Source organism: Vidua macroura, chromosome 33 (assembly GCF_024509145.1).
Source record: "Vidua macroura isolate BioBank_ID:100142 chromosome 33, ASM2450914v1, whole genome shotgun sequence".
Lineage (NCBI taxonomy): Eukaryota > Metazoa > Chordata > Aves > Passeriformes > Viduidae > Vidua > Vidua macroura.
In genome coordinates this window covers 799,565-815,611 of record NC_071603.1, presented here as the reverse complement: position 1 = coordinate 815,611, position 16,047 = coordinate 799,565, and the positions used below count along the sequence as shown (strand labels likewise).

At 66.7% G+C, this 16,047-nt stretch overlaps 1 protein-coding gene across 1 annotated transcript in view; it reads right to left on the bottom strand.

The window, feature by feature from the left end:
• Nucleotides 1–16,047, bottom strand: part of LOC128820969 (neurexin-2-like) — a 36,854-nt gene that overhangs the window by 290 nt on the left and 20,517 nt on the right. The window contains 15 exon segments of the mRNA XM_054001822.1: nucleotides 6–230; nucleotides 233–292; nucleotides 2,227–2,268; nucleotides 2,271–2,315; nucleotides 4,709–4,879; nucleotides 5,716–5,857; nucleotides 6,014–6,223; nucleotides 6,707–6,716; nucleotides 7,275–7,395; nucleotides 9,009–9,106; nucleotides 11,827–12,175; nucleotides 12,880–12,999; nucleotides 13,500–13,673; nucleotides 14,433–14,623; nucleotides 15,278–15,659. Of these exon segments, the coding sequence (XP_053857797.1) occupies nucleotides 6–230; nucleotides 233–292; nucleotides 2,227–2,268; nucleotides 2,271–2,315; nucleotides 4,709–4,879; nucleotides 5,716–5,857; nucleotides 6,014–6,223; nucleotides 6,707–6,716; nucleotides 7,275–7,395; nucleotides 9,009–9,106; nucleotides 11,827–12,175; nucleotides 12,880–12,999; nucleotides 13,500–13,673; nucleotides 14,433–14,623; nucleotides 15,278–15,659 (2,340 nt within the window).

Sequence of the window (16,047 nt, the reverse complement as noted above, 5' to 3'; positions counted from 1 at the left end):
CGAGCGCCCGCGGCGGGTGGTGGTCGTGGCCATGGTGGTGGTGGTCTCCATGATGGTGGTGGCCATGTCGGGGGGCGCGGGGGTAGCGCCGGGGGGCGCGGGGGGCGGGGGGGGGTCCCCCACGAGCCGCAGGTCCCCCTCGAGCCGCACGCGGGGGTGTCCCTCGGCCGCCAGCGCCAGCAGCTTCAGCCCGTTGTAGTAGAGCCCCGAGAGCTGCCCCTGGAAGGGGCGCCGCGGTCCCGGCCCCCCACCCGCACGCGCGCCTGGCTGTTGAAGATGGTCAGCTGCCGGCCTGGGGGGGAGAGGGGGGGCTCGCACACCTGGCACACCTGGAACCGGCTCACCTGTGCACCTGTGTCACCTGTGTCACCTGTGTCACCTGTGCCACCTGTGTCACCTGTGCTACCCTGACATTGTCACCTCACCCACACGCATCCCCCCGGCTGTTGAAGAGGGGCAGCTGGGGGGATGAGGGGGGGGGCTGGCACACCTGTCACACCTGGTACCGGCTCACCTGTGCCACCTGTGCCACCTGTACCACCTGTGCTACCCCGACATTGTCACCTCACCCACACGCATCCCCCCGGCTGGTGGAGAGGGGCAGCTGGGGGGATGAGGGCGGGGGCTGGCACACCTGGCACACCTGGTACTGGCACACCTGGCTCACCTGTGCTACCTTGATGTTGTCACCCCGACACTGTGACCTCAACACCTTCACCCTGACACTGTCACCCCACACTCACACAGCCCCCAGGGATGGAGAGGGGGGCTGGCACACCTGGCACACCTGGCACACCTGGCACACCTGGCACTGGTTCACCTGGCTCATCCTGACACTGTCACCCTGACACAGTCCCATGGATGGACAGGGCAGCTGCACACCTGGCACACCTGGCACGGCCTTATTCCCACACCTGGCACGCCCCACACTGCCCCACCTGCCTCACCCTGCCACGCCACCCCCACCGTCCCCCGCCCTCACCCGCACACCTGGGGCACACCTGGGTGTGCACACCCTGCCCCCCCTCCCCCCACACCCCTCCCACCCCCACCCCCCTCCCCCCCCGGGCAGTTAAAGGGACCCCAACGCCCCCCCCGGCCCCCGGCTCCGCTCGGGCTCAATTCGGCCAATTTTGGGTCATTTGGGGCGGGGGGGGAGGGGCAGGGGCCCTGCCTGGGCGGGGGCCGGGGCGTGCGAGGGGGCGTGCGAGGCTGGGGCGGGCTCCTGTGCACACCTGCAGGGCAGACACACCTGTGCGCCTTCCTCACGCACACCTGGCCCTGCTGCACACCTGCTGCACACCTGGCCCTGGTGCACACCTGGCCCTGGTGCACACCCGGCACACACCCCAGCCTTGGTGCACACCTGTCCTGTGCACACCTGGTGCCAAGGCACACACCTGGTGCCACACCAGCCCATGGCGCACACCTGGCGCACGCCCCAGCCTGGTGCGCACCTGTCCTGCGCACACCTGGTGCGCACCTGCCCGGCGCACACCTGGCGCACACCCCAGCCATGGTGCACACCTGGTGCACACCTGTCCTGCGCACACCTGGCGCACGCCCCAGCCATGGTGCACACCTGGTGCACACCTGTCCTGCGCACACCTGGCGCACGCCCCAGCCATGGTGCACACCTGGTGCACACCTGTCACTGCGCACACCTGGCGCAGCCCCGGCCCCGGGCAGTCGCTGGGCAGGTGCGGGTTAGGGGTTTTAGCGGGTTTATGCGGCTTTAGGGGGGCTCTGGGCTCAGCGCGGTTTAGGGGGGCCGTTAGGTGCGTTAGCATCCCTTTAACCAGGTAATGAGGGGGCGGGGCAGGGGCTGGCCCCTCCCCCACCACCTGGGCTCCCCTCCCCGGACACCTGGGGGTCCCTGGACAACGGGGGTCCTCTGGGACGTGGCTCCTGGACACCTGTGGGGCCCAGGTGCTGCAACCCCCAAATATCGGGGTCCCAAATGCCGGGATCCCCGAACACCTGGGACCCCAAATGGGTGGGTCCCGCACACCTGAGTCCCCACATTCCGGGGTGCCCAGGTGTGGCGGTGCCCAGGTGTGGGAGCCTGCAGATGTTGGGGGGTCCCAGACACTCCCCAGATCAGTGGGTTCCAGACACCTGGGACCCCAAAATCTCTGGGTCCCGGCCGCAGCAGGGTGCCCAGATGTGGGGGGGTGCCCAGGTGTGGGGGGGTGCCCAGGTGTGGGGGGCGCTCGCTGCCGTTACCTTTGTCGAGCAGCCACTCATCGACCACCCGCCCCAGGCGGAAGGGATGCGCTGCCGCGCCAGCGCCAGCCGCTCGCTGTCCCCGCTGCCTTCGGAGGGAGGAGAAGAGCGTTACGGGGACACGGGGCAGGGCACGGGGACACCGCCAGGGACCGCGCCGGGGGGGGCATCGGCGGTGGCGTCATGGCGGTGTCACCGTCGGCGGCGCTGTGGTGGGACCGTGGTCTCAGCGGCACCGTCAGTGTCACCAAGATGGGACCGTGATCTCAATGGCATCATTGGTGTCACCAAGATGGGACTGTGGTATCAATGGCACCGTCGGTGTCACCAAGATGGGACCGTGGTATCAGCGGCACCGTCAGTGTCACCAAGATGGGACCGTGGTCTCAGTGCCATCGTTGATGTCACCACGATGGGACCCTGATCTCAATGGCATCATTGGTTGTCACCAAGATGGGACTGTGGTATCAATGGCACCGTCGGTGTCACCAAGATGGGACCGTGGTATCAGTGGCACCGTCGGTGTCACCAAGATGGGACCGTGGTATCAGTGCCATCGTTGATGTCACCACGATGGGACCCTGATCTCAATGGCATCATTGGTGTCACCAAGATGGGACCGTGGTATCAGCGGGCACCGTCGGTGTCACCAAGATGGGACTGCGGTCTCAGTGCCATTGTTGATGTCACCACAATGGGACCCTGATCTCAATGGCATCATTGGTGTCACCAAGATGGGACTGTGGTATCAATGGCACTGTCGGTGTCACCAAGATGGGACCGTGGTCTCAGTGCCATCGTTGATGTCACCACGATGGGACCCTGATCTCAATGGCACCGTTGTGTCACCACTGTGGGGTTTTGGTCTTGCCATTGGTGTCACCATCAGCGTCACCATGGTGGGACTGTGATCTCATCATTAGTGGCATCATGAGTGTCACCAAGATGGGAACACGGTGTCATCATTAGTGGCACTCTTGGTGTCACCATCAATGTCACCATGGTGGGACCGAGGTCTGGCCATTGGTGTCACCATCAGTGTCACCATGGTGGGACCATGGTCTGGCCATTGGTGTCACCATCAGTGTCACCACGGTGGGATCGTGGTCTCATTCGTTAGTGGCATCATCAGTGCCACCACTGTGGGATGGTGACCTTGCCACTGGTGTCACCATCAGTGTCACCATGATGGGACTGGCCTGGCCATTGCTGTCACCGCCAATGTCACCACGGTGGGACCATGGAATCATCATTAGCAGCACCACTGGTGTCACATCAATGTCACCATGATGTGACCGTGACCTCATCACTGGTGGCGCCATCGGTGTCACCATCAGTGTCGGCCATGATGGGATCACGGTGTCACCATGAATGTCACCATGGTGGGACGGTGGCGTCACTGTCAGCGCCATCGGGGTGTGAGCCCGTGGGTGCCACCATCGGCATCGCGATGGTGTGGCCACAGTGTCACCATCGGTGTCACCATCTGTCACCACCAGTGCCACCGTGGCGGGACGGTGGCACAACCATCGTGTCACGACTGGTGCCACCACGCTGTGACCATCAGTGTCCCCACAGCCGTGACGCCCCTGCTGATGTCCCCAGCCCTGGCCATGGTGTCACCGGGGGGGGGGGGGGGGGGGGTTGGCCCTCGGGGGGTTTATGTGCCTTTAGGGGGGCATTAGCAGGGGAGGGGTGGGGGGTGGCCGTGGGACCCCTCGTTAGCGCTGCCTCGTTAGTGCCCTCGTTAGGGGGGCCTCTGGGGGTGTCCCCAAGCACCTGGGGTGACCCCGGGGTGTCCAAAGGTGCCATGGGGGGCTTGGGGGGGGCTCTGGGTGCTCCGGGGGGCCCTGGGTCCCCATAGGTGCCATAGGGGGTGTCCCAGGGTGTCCCTGAGCACCCTGAGGTGCCTTGGGGTGTCCCAAGGGGTGTCCCTGCGGTGTCTCAAGGTCCCCTAGGGGTGTCCCCAAGCACCTGGGGTGTCCCTTGGGTGTCTGTGGGAGCCCTGAGTGGTACCTGGGGGTACCTGGGGGTCTGTAGGAGCCTGGGGAACACCTGGGGAACACCTGTGGGGTCTGTAGGAACCTCAGGGGTACCTGGGAAACACCTGTGGGGTCTGTAAGAGACCTGGGGGACACCTGGGGAACACCTGTGGGGTCTGTAAGAGACCTGGGGGACACCTTGGGGAACACCTGTGGGGTTTTGTAGGAACCTCAGGGGTACCTGGAGAACACCTGTGGGGTCTGTAGGAACCCTGGGGAACACCTGGAGGGTCTGTAGGAACCCTGGGGGTACCTGGGGGGTACCTGTAGGGTCTGTAGGAACCCTGGGGAACACCTGGGGAACACCTGTAGGATCTGTAGGAACCTCAAGGGTACCTGTGGGGTACCTGTGGGGTCTGTAGGAACCCTGGGGAACACCTGGGCCATACCTGGGGGTGTCTCTAGGGGCCCTGGGGTGCCCGGGGCGCGGCGGGGGGTACCTGGCGGGTAGCGCTCGTGCAGGGGGCCGCCGTCCACCTGGAGCGTGGCGTTGCCGCCGCTGCGCGTGAAGCGGACGACGTGGAAGCGCCCATCGCTGACGGCCGCCCCCCGCTCCTCCAGCGCGATGTCCTCGGTGCCCACGTTGAACAGGACCCCACGGCCCCCTGCACCTGCAGGGTGGGCACGGGGGGCACCGGTGGGTACCTGTGCCACGGACGGACAGCCCCCCTTCCGCCAGGGAACGACCCCCAGCTCCCCCCTGCACCCCAATTTTGGCCCCCCCTCACGACTCTGTGGCTGTTAACAGGAAACCACAGAGCCCCCCCACCCCCCCGTACCCCCCAAACCCCCCCTGGACCCGAATTTTTTCCCCTCCTGCAGAGCTTCAGGATGTCACCAAATCCAGCCTTTAGCAGGAAGCCCTGGAGCCCCCCAGGACCCCCATTTAAACCCCCCCCTGCACCCCAATTTTGTCCCCCTTTCTGCTGTGGAGCTGCGGGAAGTCACCAAACCAGGCCTTGACCAGGAGTCCCCTGCACCCCCCAAATCCCCCTGGCCTCCCCAGGACCCCCCATGAACACCCCCAACCCCTAATTTATGACATGGAGATCTCCTGAAGATCCCCTGCACCCCCATCACCCCCGTACCCCAATTTTTTTGCCCCCCCCCCCTTACAACGTGGAGCTGCAGGAAGTCTCCGAGCCCGGCCGCGCTCTCCACGCGCAGCAGCACCCCCAGACCCCCCTAAACCCCCAGACCCCCAGAGTCCCCTGTACCTCCAGCCCCTCCCAGCCCCCCCACCACCCCCGTACCCCAATTTTTTTGCCCCCCCCCCTTACAATGTGGAGCTGCAGGAAGTCTCCGAGCCCGGCCGCGCTCTCCACGCGCAGCAGCACCCCCAGACCCCCCTAAACCCCCAGACCCCCCAGAGTCCCCTGTACCTCCAGCCCCTCCCAGCCCCCCCAAGCACCCCCGTACCCCAATTTTTTTTGCCCCCCCCCCTTACAATGTGGAGCTGCAGGAAGTCTCCCGAGCCCGGCCGCGCTCTCCACTCGCAGCAGCACGGCGTCGCGCTGCCGGGTGCTGAAGCCCAGGGCCAGGCGGTCAGCGCGGGTGCTGGGCCCGGTCATTGGGGGGCCACGTGTAGGTGATCAGGGCCCCCCCCTTGCCGAAAATGTACTAGTGCCCGCTGGGGGGGGGGAGAGAAAAACGGGGGGGTCAGGGGGGCAAGCGGAGGGGGGGGTTGGGGGGAGCCAGATCTGGGGGGAGCTCAGGGCAGGGGGGTTTGGGGGGGTGGGTGGTACTGAATTTGGGGGTCTCAGGGTTTCAGGGGGGACCCTGAGTGCAAGGAACTTGGGCACGTGGGGGGGGTCCAGGAGGGACCCCCCGAGTTTGGGGGTGACCCGGAATGTGGGGGTGGGGGAACCCCAGCGTTCATGGGGACCCCTGAACTTGGGGGGGTCCACGGCATCCGTGGGGGGACCCCGAGGAACGCGGGGGGGGGGCTCTGAGACCTGGGGGGGGCACCTCTGAATTTGGGGGAGGGGCTGTGGGACCATCAGGACCCCCCAGGGTTCGGGGGTCCCTCTTGGTCCCCCCCCTGCACGAGGTGCACAAACCCACCGAAAACACACCCAAAACAGCCAAAAACACCCAAAAAAACACCAAACCATCCCAAAACACCCCAAAAAACCCCAAGTACACCCAAAACGGCCGCAAAGCACCACAAAGCACCCCAAAACCAGCCCGAAGCACCCCAAAACCGGCCCGAAGCAGCCAATCACACGCGTGTGCGGGGACACGGACGCGGCGCGGACCCCACAGGGCCCCCCCAAACCCCGCCCGGCCCCGGCGCGCGGGGAGGAGGAGGAGGAGGAGGAAGAGGAAGAGGAAGAGGGGGAGGAAGGTTGTTCCAGGTTCCCAAGGCAGCGAGGAGGAGGAAGAGGAGGTGACAGGGGAGGAGGAGGAGGAGGGGGAGGAAGGCCGGGCTGAAGTACCCGCGAGCAGCTGGGGAGGAGGAGGAGGGTGAGAAGAAGGAGGAAGAGGAGGAGGAGAAGGATGAGGAAGGCTGGCTGGAGTTCCTGGGAGGAGGAGGAGGAGGAGGAGGAGGAGGAGGAGGAGGAGGAGGGGGTTGGGTGTCTGTGAGCAGGAGGAGGAGGAGGAAGAGGAAGAGGGGGAGGATGAAGGCTGTCCCAGGTTCCCAAGGCAGTGAGGAGGAGGAGGGGGAGGAGGAAGAGGAAAGAGGAGGAGGAGGAGAAGGAGGTGAAGGAGAAGGAGGAGGAAGAGGGGGAGGAAGGCCATCTGTGTCCCTGTCATCGTGAAAAGGAGGTTGAAGGAGCCTGAGGCTGAGGATGATGATGATGATGATGATGATGATGATGATGATGATGATGATGATGATGGTTTTGGGGTCCCTGTGAGGAGACGGAGAGGGAAGGTTGATGAGGAGGGTGATGAAGGCTCACTGAGCTGGCTGTGGGTGAGGAAGGGCTCCTGGATGGCCATGGGGAGGAGGAGGAGGATGAAGGTGATGATGCTCAGGGTGATGAAGGCTCATCGGGGTGCCCATTGGTGAGGAAGGGTGTGCAGGTGATGGTGATGAGGAGGATGAGGATGAGGAAGGTGATGATGAGTGGGATGAGGCTAAAGGCGAGGAGGATGAGGATGGTGTGGGTGATGATGAAGGCTCACCATGGCACACGTGGTTGATGGTGATGGGGAGGATGAAAAGGATGGAGGTGAGGAGGATGAAGATGAGGATGGTGAGAAAGGTGAGGATGAGGATGGTGAGGATGAGGAAGGTGAAGATGAGGATGAGGATGATGATGATGATGATGATGATGATGATGATGATGATGGCTCACTGTGGTGCCCATGGGTGAGGAAGAGCGCATGGTTGATGGCAGTGGAGAGGATGAGGATGAGGAGGATGAGGAAGGTAAGGATGATGAGGAAGGTGAGGAAGGTGAGGAAGGTGAGGATGATGAGGGCTCACTGTGGTGCCCACAGGTGAGGAAGGGCGCGCGGTTGATGGCGATGGGCAGGATGAGGATGATGAGGAAGGTGAGAATGAGGATGATGATGAAGAGGATGAGGAAGGCTCACCATGGTGCCCATGGGTGAGGAAAGGCACGCAGTGGATGGCGATGGGGAGGATGAGGAGGATTAGAAAGGTGAGGATGAGGATGATGAGGATGATGAGGGCTCACTGTGGTGCCTGCAGGTGAGGAAGGGCGCGCGGTTGATGGTGATGGGGAGGATGAGGATGATGAGGAAGGTGAGGAAGGTGAGGAAGGTGAGGATGATGAGGAAGGTGAGGAAGGTGAGGATGATGAGGGCTCACCGTGGTGCCTGCGGGTGAGGAAGGGCGCGCGGTTGATGGCGATGGGGAGGATGAGGATGATGAGGATGATGAGGAAGGTGAGGAAGGTGAGGATGAGGATGATGATGATGAGGAAGGTGAGGATGATGAGGAAGGTGAGGAAGGTGAGGAAGGTGAGGATGATGAGGGCTCACTGTGGTGCCTGCAGGTGAGGAAGGGCGCGCGGTTGATGGTGATGGGCAGGATGAGGAGGATGAGGAAGGTGAGGATGATGCGGAAGGTGAGGATGAGGATGAGGATGATGAGGAAGGTGAGGATGATGAGGAAGGTGAGGATGAGGATGATGATGATGAGGAAGGTGAGGATGATGAGGAAGGTGAGGATGAGGATGATGAGGATGATGAGGAAGGTGAAGATGATGAGGAAGGTGAGGATGAGGATGAGGATGATGAGGAAGGTGAGGATGATGAGGAAGGTGAGGATGAGGATGATGATGATGAGGAAGGTGAGGAGGATGAGGGTGAGGATGATGAGGGCTCACCGTGGTGCCCGCGGGTGAGGAAGGGCGCGCGGTTGATGGCGATGGGCAGGATGAGGAGGATGAGGAAGGTGAGGATGAGGATGATGATGATGATGAGGAAGGTGAGGATGATGAGGAAGGTGAGGATGAGGATGATGAGGAAGGTGAGGATGAGGATGATGATGATGAGGAAGGTGAGGATGATGAGGAAGGTGAGGATGAGGATGATGAGGATGATGAGGAAGGTGAGGATGATGAGGAAGGTGAGGAAGGTGAGGATGATGAGGAAGGTGAGGAAGGTGAGGATGAGGGTGAGGATGATGAGGGCTCACCGTGGTGCCCGCGGGTGAGGAAGGGCGCGCGGTTGATGGCGATGGGGAGGATGAGGAGGATGAGGAAGGTGAGGATGATGAGGAAGGTGAGGAAGGTGAGGAAGGTGAGGATGATGAGGGCTCACCGTGGTGCCCGCGGGTGAGGAAGGGCGCGCGGTTGATGGCGATGGGCGCCGTGCCGTGCCGCCCGTGGAAGTGGTGCACGTGGTGGGTGGTCGAGAGGCTGGAGGAGACGCGGGCGGGGCGGGCGGGGGGCACCAGCACCCCCAGCACCCCCAGCACCCCCAGCGCCCCCAGCGCCAGCACCCCCAGCGCCCCGGGGCCCCCCCCGGCCCCCCATCGGCCCCTCAGCGACCCCCCCCCCATCCGGCAGCGCCGGGGGGACCCCGGCGAGGGGGACCCCAAATGGGGGGAGGAGCCCCCGAATGGAGATGGAGGGAGGGGGGAGAGATGGGGGCAGCCCCCGGATTTGGGGGAGGGGGGAACCCCCAAATCGGGGGGGTGAACAAAGAGGGGGGAGCCCCCAAACTGGGGGGGGGGGAAGGAGGGGGGAAGCCCCCAAATGGGAGGTGAGGGTGGGGAGGGAGAGGGGACCCCCGAAATGGGTGGAAAAGGGGATGGGGGAGTCCCCAGATGAGGGGGGGAGCCCCCAAATGAAGGGGGTGGTTCCCAAATGAGGGGGTGGAGGTGGGGGGGAAGGGAGACCCCCAAAATGGGGGGGGGGGGTGTGAAAGGAGAGGGGGAGACTCCAAATGAGGGGAGGGGGGTGAAGGGAGAGGGTCAGAGCCCCCAAATGGGGTCTAGGAGGGATTGAACCCCAAAATGGGGGGGGGAGGAGGTGGGGGGCTCCCAAATTGGGGGGTGGGAGAAGAAGAGGGGGAGCCCCCAGGTAAAGAGGGGGGTGAGAGCAGGGGGGGGGGGACCCCAAAATGTGGGGCTGGGGGGTGAAGGGAGGGGGGTGTCCCCAAAAGGGGGGAGGGAGGAGGGTGAGACCCCAAAAGGGGGGTGAAGGGAGAGGGGCAGCCCCAAAAAGGGGGTCTGGGAAGGACTGAGCCCCAAAATGGGGGGGAGGTGCTGAGGGGAGGGGTTGTGCCCCAAAATGAGGCCCCGGGGGAGTTCCTGAACCCTAAAATGGGGTTTGAGGGGGGGTTGTGCCCCAAAAGAGGGTCTAGGGGGGTGCTGAACCCCGAAATGGGGCTGGGGGGGGGGATCGTGAGCCCAAAATTGGGATCGGGGGGGCTTCAAATCAGCTCAAAAATGGGGAGGGGGGGGCAGTCCCAGCTCAACCCAACCTGAAGTTGGGGAAACCCCAAATCCCCCCGAACCTGGGCCCTGGGTCACCCCGCAAGGGCCGGGGGGGGTCCCCGAATCCCCCCCCACCAAAATCCACCCACGGGGCTGGGGAGGGGCCCCGGCTCACCCCGAAAATGGGGCTGGGGGAGGCCCTGAGAAACCTCAACCCCCCCCAAAATCGGGCCGGGGGCGGTCAATCCCCCCCTTCAGTGGGGCTGGGGGCGGCAAATCCCCTAAAATAGACCCGGGGGGGGGGGGCAATCACCCCAGGAGGGGCTGGGGGGAGCCGAATCCCCTGAAATGAGGCCGGGGGGGGGCCCGAATCCCCCCAAATGGGGCTGGGGGGGGGGGGATCGCCCGAATCTCCCCCTGGATCGGGGCTGGGGGGGCCCAAATGCCCCCAAAATGGGGCCGGGGGGGGGGCGGCTCCCCCCCTTAAAAAAGCGGCGGCGCCCCCAAAGGGCCCCGGGGGTCCCGACCCCCCCTGGGCTGCGGGGCCGGGGGGTCCCGAGCGCCCCCCCCGCGGGGGGTCTGGATCCCCCCCCCGGGGCTCAGCGCATGCGGGGGGGGGGGCGCGGGGGGGCCCCGGGGCGGGGGGGGCCAGGGCGGGGGGGGCGCGGGGGGCGCTCAGAGGGGGTCGAGCATGGTCCGGGGGGGGCTCGGGGGGGGGGGATGTGGGGCTGGGGAATGGGGGGGGGGGGGTGTGCGGGATGTGGGGTGGGAGCGGGGAGGGGGGGCCGGGGGGGGGGGAGGATGGGGGTGCGGGATGTGGGGCAGGAGCGATGCGGGGGGTGGGGGGGGGCTGGGAAATGGAGGGGGGGGGTGCGGGATCGGGGGTGGGGGCGATGTGGGGCCGGGAAATGAGGGGGGGGGGGATGCGGGAGGGGGGGAGATGGAGCGGGGGGGGGGGGGTGTGGGGCGATGTGGGGCGGGGGCCGGGGGCTGCGGGAGGCTGAGGATGGGGATGAGGATGGGGATGAGGATGAGGATGGCGATGGGGATGAAGCGGGGGCTGTGCCGGGGGGCTCTGGCCTGGGCGGCGGCGGCGGCGCGGTGGGGCCGGAGGGTCGGTGGGGCCGGCGGGGCCGTGGGGCGGTGGGGCCGGCGGGGCGGCGGGGCCGTGGGGCGGTGGGCGCGGGCGGCCGTGGGGCGGCGGCGGCGGCGGCGGCTGCTGCAGCGGGAGGGGCGGGGGCGGGGGAGCGGGGCGGGGGGAGGGGCCGGGGGGGGGAGGGGCCACGCGCGACCCACGAGGGGGAACCCACGGACCCCCCGGCGGGGGGCGGGGGGGAGCCCCACAGAGCCCCCGGTGGGGGTCGCGGCAGCCCCAGGGCCGCCCCACGGGGAGCCGCGGAGGGGTCCCCGGACCCACGGCCACCCGCGGGGACCCCGCGGGGACAATCGGGGACGATCGGGGGTCGGGGCCGCCCCGCGGGGATCCCTGGAGCCCCACGGAGCCGCCCCCCCCCCCCCCCCCCACCCGTGACCCACAGAGCCCCACAGGCGGAGCTGTCCCCGTGCCCCACGGCGGGGCCCAGCCCCACAGCGACCCTCGGCAGTGCCACCCCCCCGCTCCGGTGTCCCCACAGCCTGTCCTGCCCCGCGGGGGGACACCCGTGAGCCACGTCCTGCCCCACGGAGCCCCCCCCCCACCATGTGAGGGACACGGGTGTCCCACGTGCTGCCACCTGCCCCTCGTTAGGGGCCGTGGGGACACGGGACCCTCGGGCAGGGGACAGAGCCACCCCGGGCCAGGGACACGTGTCCCTCGTGTCCCTCGTGTCCCTCGTGTCCCTCGTGTGGGAGCCCTGGGGGGACACGGAACCCTCGTGCCAGGCACAGGTGACACGGGTGGCACAAGTGACACAGGTGACAAGGCTGGCACAGGTGACACGGGTGGCACGGGTGACACGGGTGACACCCCCGCTGCCACCTGCCCTCCTTAGGGCCATGGGGGCACAAAGGAAGTGACGGAGCCACCTCAGCGAGGGACACTTGTCCCCTTTGTGGGGGGGGGGTCACACAGCCACACACCCCCCACGCGAGTGACACGCGTGTCCCCTCCGAGGGACAAGGGCCACCTGCCCCCTCTGCTCGCTCCTGGGGGGTCCTGGGCTCCCCCCCGCTGTGGGGTGTCCCCCACCCTGGGACCCCCGAGCCTCTTGTGTGTCCCCTCGTGTCCCCCTGAGCCACGCGTGCCCCTCTGTGGCCCCCGAATCTCCCTGAGCCCCCCAAATCCCCCTGAGCCCCCCACTCAGACTGGGCACGGCCGCCTCTCTGAGCCCCCCAAATCCCCTCTGTGCCCCCAAATCCCCTCGTGCCCCCCACTCAAACTGGGCACAGCCACTCCTCCAAGCCCCCTGACCCCCCCAAAACCCCTCCGAGCCCCCCAAATCCCCTCTGTGTCCCCAAATCCCCTCGTGCCCCCCACTCAAACTGGGCACAGCCACTCCTCCAAGCCCCCTGACCCCCCCAAATCCCCTCTGAGCCCCCCAAATCCCCTCTGTGTCCCCAAATCCCCTCGTGCCCCCCACTCAAACTGGGCAAAGCTTCCCCCCTGAGCCTTCCTGAGCCCCCCCAGCCCCTCCTGGCCCCCCCAAGCCCCCCTGGTCCCCCACTCACACTTGGCACAGACGCCCCACCGAGTTCCCCCGAGCCCCCCCCAGCCCCTCCTGGCCCCCCAAGCCCCCCTGGCCCCCCACTCACGCTCGGCGCAGCCGGCCCCCCCGAAGGCCGTCATGCTGCAGTCGCAGGTGAAGCCGTCCCACTGCTGCAGGCAAACGCCCCCGTGGGCACACGAGTCCTCGGCGCACGTCGTGCTGGGGCCTGGGGGGCACCGGGCTCGTGGGGACCCCCCCCGGGCTCCCCCAAACCCGGCCCCGGCCGCGGGGGGGGCTCTCCGTGGGCTTTTGTGGCCCTAAATCCCTTCCTCCTCCTCCTCCCCCTCCCTCCGCATTTGTGTCCTCCCCACCCCAAACACCTCCTTGTGCCCCCACCCCGTGCCCCCCCCTGAGCCCCCTGCCCACCCGTGCACCCCCCTAACCCTTCGGAAAACTCCCAGACACCCCCAAAAAAAAACTCCAGACACCCCCGGACACCTGTGCCCCCCCCATATCCCTGTACCCCCAGATCCCTGTGCCCCCTCAGCCCCCCCCCGGTGCCCCCAGTTCTCACCATCCCACCCCCCCCTGCACATCCTCACACTCTGCAGCCCCCAGACCCCCCTGGTGCCCCCTAATTCTCACCATCCCAGCCCCCCCTGCACACCCCCCACACTCTGCAGCCCCCAGACCCCCGTGCCCCCCCCGGTGCCCCCCAATTCTCACCGTCGCAGCCCCTCCGCACGTCCCCCACGCGTCTCAGGGCGTCCCCCAGCAGGTCGGGCAGGCGCCCGTTCAGGTCCAGCGAGGCCAAACAGCCCCGGAAGCCCCCCCGGGAGGCCACGAGCCGCGGGAGGCGGCCCAGGAGCCCCGGGCTGACCCCCCCGACGTACAGCTCACCTGGGGGGGGGCACGGGGGGGGTCACCTGGGGGGCACCGACCGCTCTGTCCGCACCCCAAAACAGCCTCGGGCTGAGGCCCCCCCCCCCGACCTGGGGGCGTCACCCATGGGGGAGGCTCCCCCTGTGTTGCATTGCTCCCCCCCGCCCCCGTGTGTCCTCAGGTGTCATGCAGGTATATTCCAGGTGTATCACCCAGGTGTGCACCAGGTGTGTTTCAGGCGATCCCAGGTGCCCCAGGTGTATCCCAGGTGTGTCCCAGCTGTCCCCAGGTATGTCCCAGCTGTCCCCAGGTGAGTCCCAGCTGTCCCCAGGTGCTCCAGGTGTTTCCCAGGCGATCCCAGGTGCATCCCATTTGTGTCCCAGCTGTCCCCAGGTGTACCCCAGGTGTGTCCCAGGTGCCCCAGGTGATCCCAGGTGTGCCCCAGGTGCATCCCAGGTGCATCCCAGCTGTGTCCCAGCTGTCCCCAGGTGTGTCCCAGGTGTCCCCTGGGTCTCACCCTTGAGCTGCAGCCTGCGGGCGCCCTGCCCGTGCTGGGTCACGGGGTACCCACACACCTGTACCCTCTCCTAGGTGTGCCCCAGGTGTGTCCCAGGTGCCCCAGGTGATCCCAGGTGTGCCCCAGGTGCTCCAGGTGTGTCCCAGGCGATCCCAGGTGTATCCCAGTTGTGTCCCTGCTGTCCCCAGGTGTGTCCCAGGTGTGCCCCAGCCATCCCCAGGTGTGCCCCACCTGTCCCCCAGGTGTGCCCCGGGTCTCACCCTTGAGCTGCAGCCCGCGGGCGCCCTGCCCGTGCTGGGTCACGGGTCTCCCGTCCACGCGCAGCCCGTGCAGGGCCCCCCCCTCCCGTGCCACGGCCACCTCGTGCCAGCGCCCGTCGTGCAGCGGCTGCTCCGAGTTGCCCTTCATGAGCGAGGGGCCCTCGCCCAGGTCGAACACGTAGTGGATGTACCTGAAAAGGGGGCGTGGCCTCGTGGGGCGTGGCCTCGTGGCAAAGGGGGGGGACTCACCTGAGGGCGGGGGCTCACCTGGCGAAGGGACAAAGGGACCCCCCCCCCCCAAATACAGGGAGTGTAACTGGGCCGGGGGCGTGGCCAATAGGGGAGGTGTGGCCACAGTTGGGTGTGGTCGTTATGGGCGTGGCCTGAGCCAGGAGGAGGAGCTTGTGCCATGGGGGCGGAGCCTAAGGCTGGGTGGGCACCATGAGGTGGGGGGGGCCCTGGAGGGGGTCCCAAGGTCTGAAATGGTTCAGAAGGTCCCCGGGGGGTTTCGGGGTCCCCAGGGCCCCCCTGGTGTCCCCAGGGTTCCCAGGGCACCCAGGAGGTCCCCAGATGGTTCCCAAGGTCCCCAGGACCTCCCACGTGTCCCAGGTGGTCTCTGACATCCCCTGGAGGTCCCCAAGGTTCCCAGGATGTCCCTAAAGCCCCCACCCAGGACCCCCAGCATGTCCCAGGTGGTCTCTGAGCTCCCCAGGTGCTCCCCGAGATCCCCAAGGACCCCACAGGTGTCCCCCAAGATCTGTGAAGATCCCTGAGCTCCCCAGCAGGGGTTTGGTGGCCCCAAGACCTCTGAGGTGCCCAGGACGTCCCCCCGGTGTCCCCCTCACCCCTTGACCAGCTCGACGACCAGGAAGTCGGAGCCGCTGCCGCCGTTGAAGAGGATGAGGCCGTCGGGCGCCGTGGTCTTGAACTGGAAGAAGAGGTGGAAGGAGGCGAAGGCCTGGAGCGTGGCCAGCGCCACGTAGGAGCCGCGGCCCCCGAAGGCCACCGGGTCGGCCACGATGGCGCGGCGGCCGAAGCGGGCGTTGAGCTCGCAGGAGCTGATGTCGCCGTCGCGGCACAGGTCCAGGTAGGGCAGCCCGTTGAAGACCAGCCCGCTCAGGTGGCCCAGGAAGTTGGACGGGACCACGGCCAGGAAGCGGCGCTCGGTGACGATGCCGGTCTCGATGTTGTGGAACTCCAGGCGGGTGTGCGAGCCCGACAGCTGTCCTGGGGGGCGTGGGGGGCACGGGGGTGGCACCGGGAGCGTGTGCCACCGCGCCATGGGTGTGTCCCGTGGACCTCCAGGCTGTGTGCGGTGTCCTCACAGGGCTGGTCACCTTGTCCCCGTGCACCCGTGTCCCCCAGGACCTTCATCCCTGACGATGAACCTTCATCCCCATCCCATGGACCTTTAACTATGTTCCCATGGACCTTCATCCCCATCCCATGGACCTTTAACTATGTTCCCATGGACCTGGTTACCATGTCCACAAGCACCAATGTCCCCAAGGACCTTCATCCCTGTCCCACGGACCTTCATCCATGTTCTCATGGACCTTCAACCATGTTCTCATGGACCTTCAACCATGTCCCCAAGCACCAATGTCCCCATGGA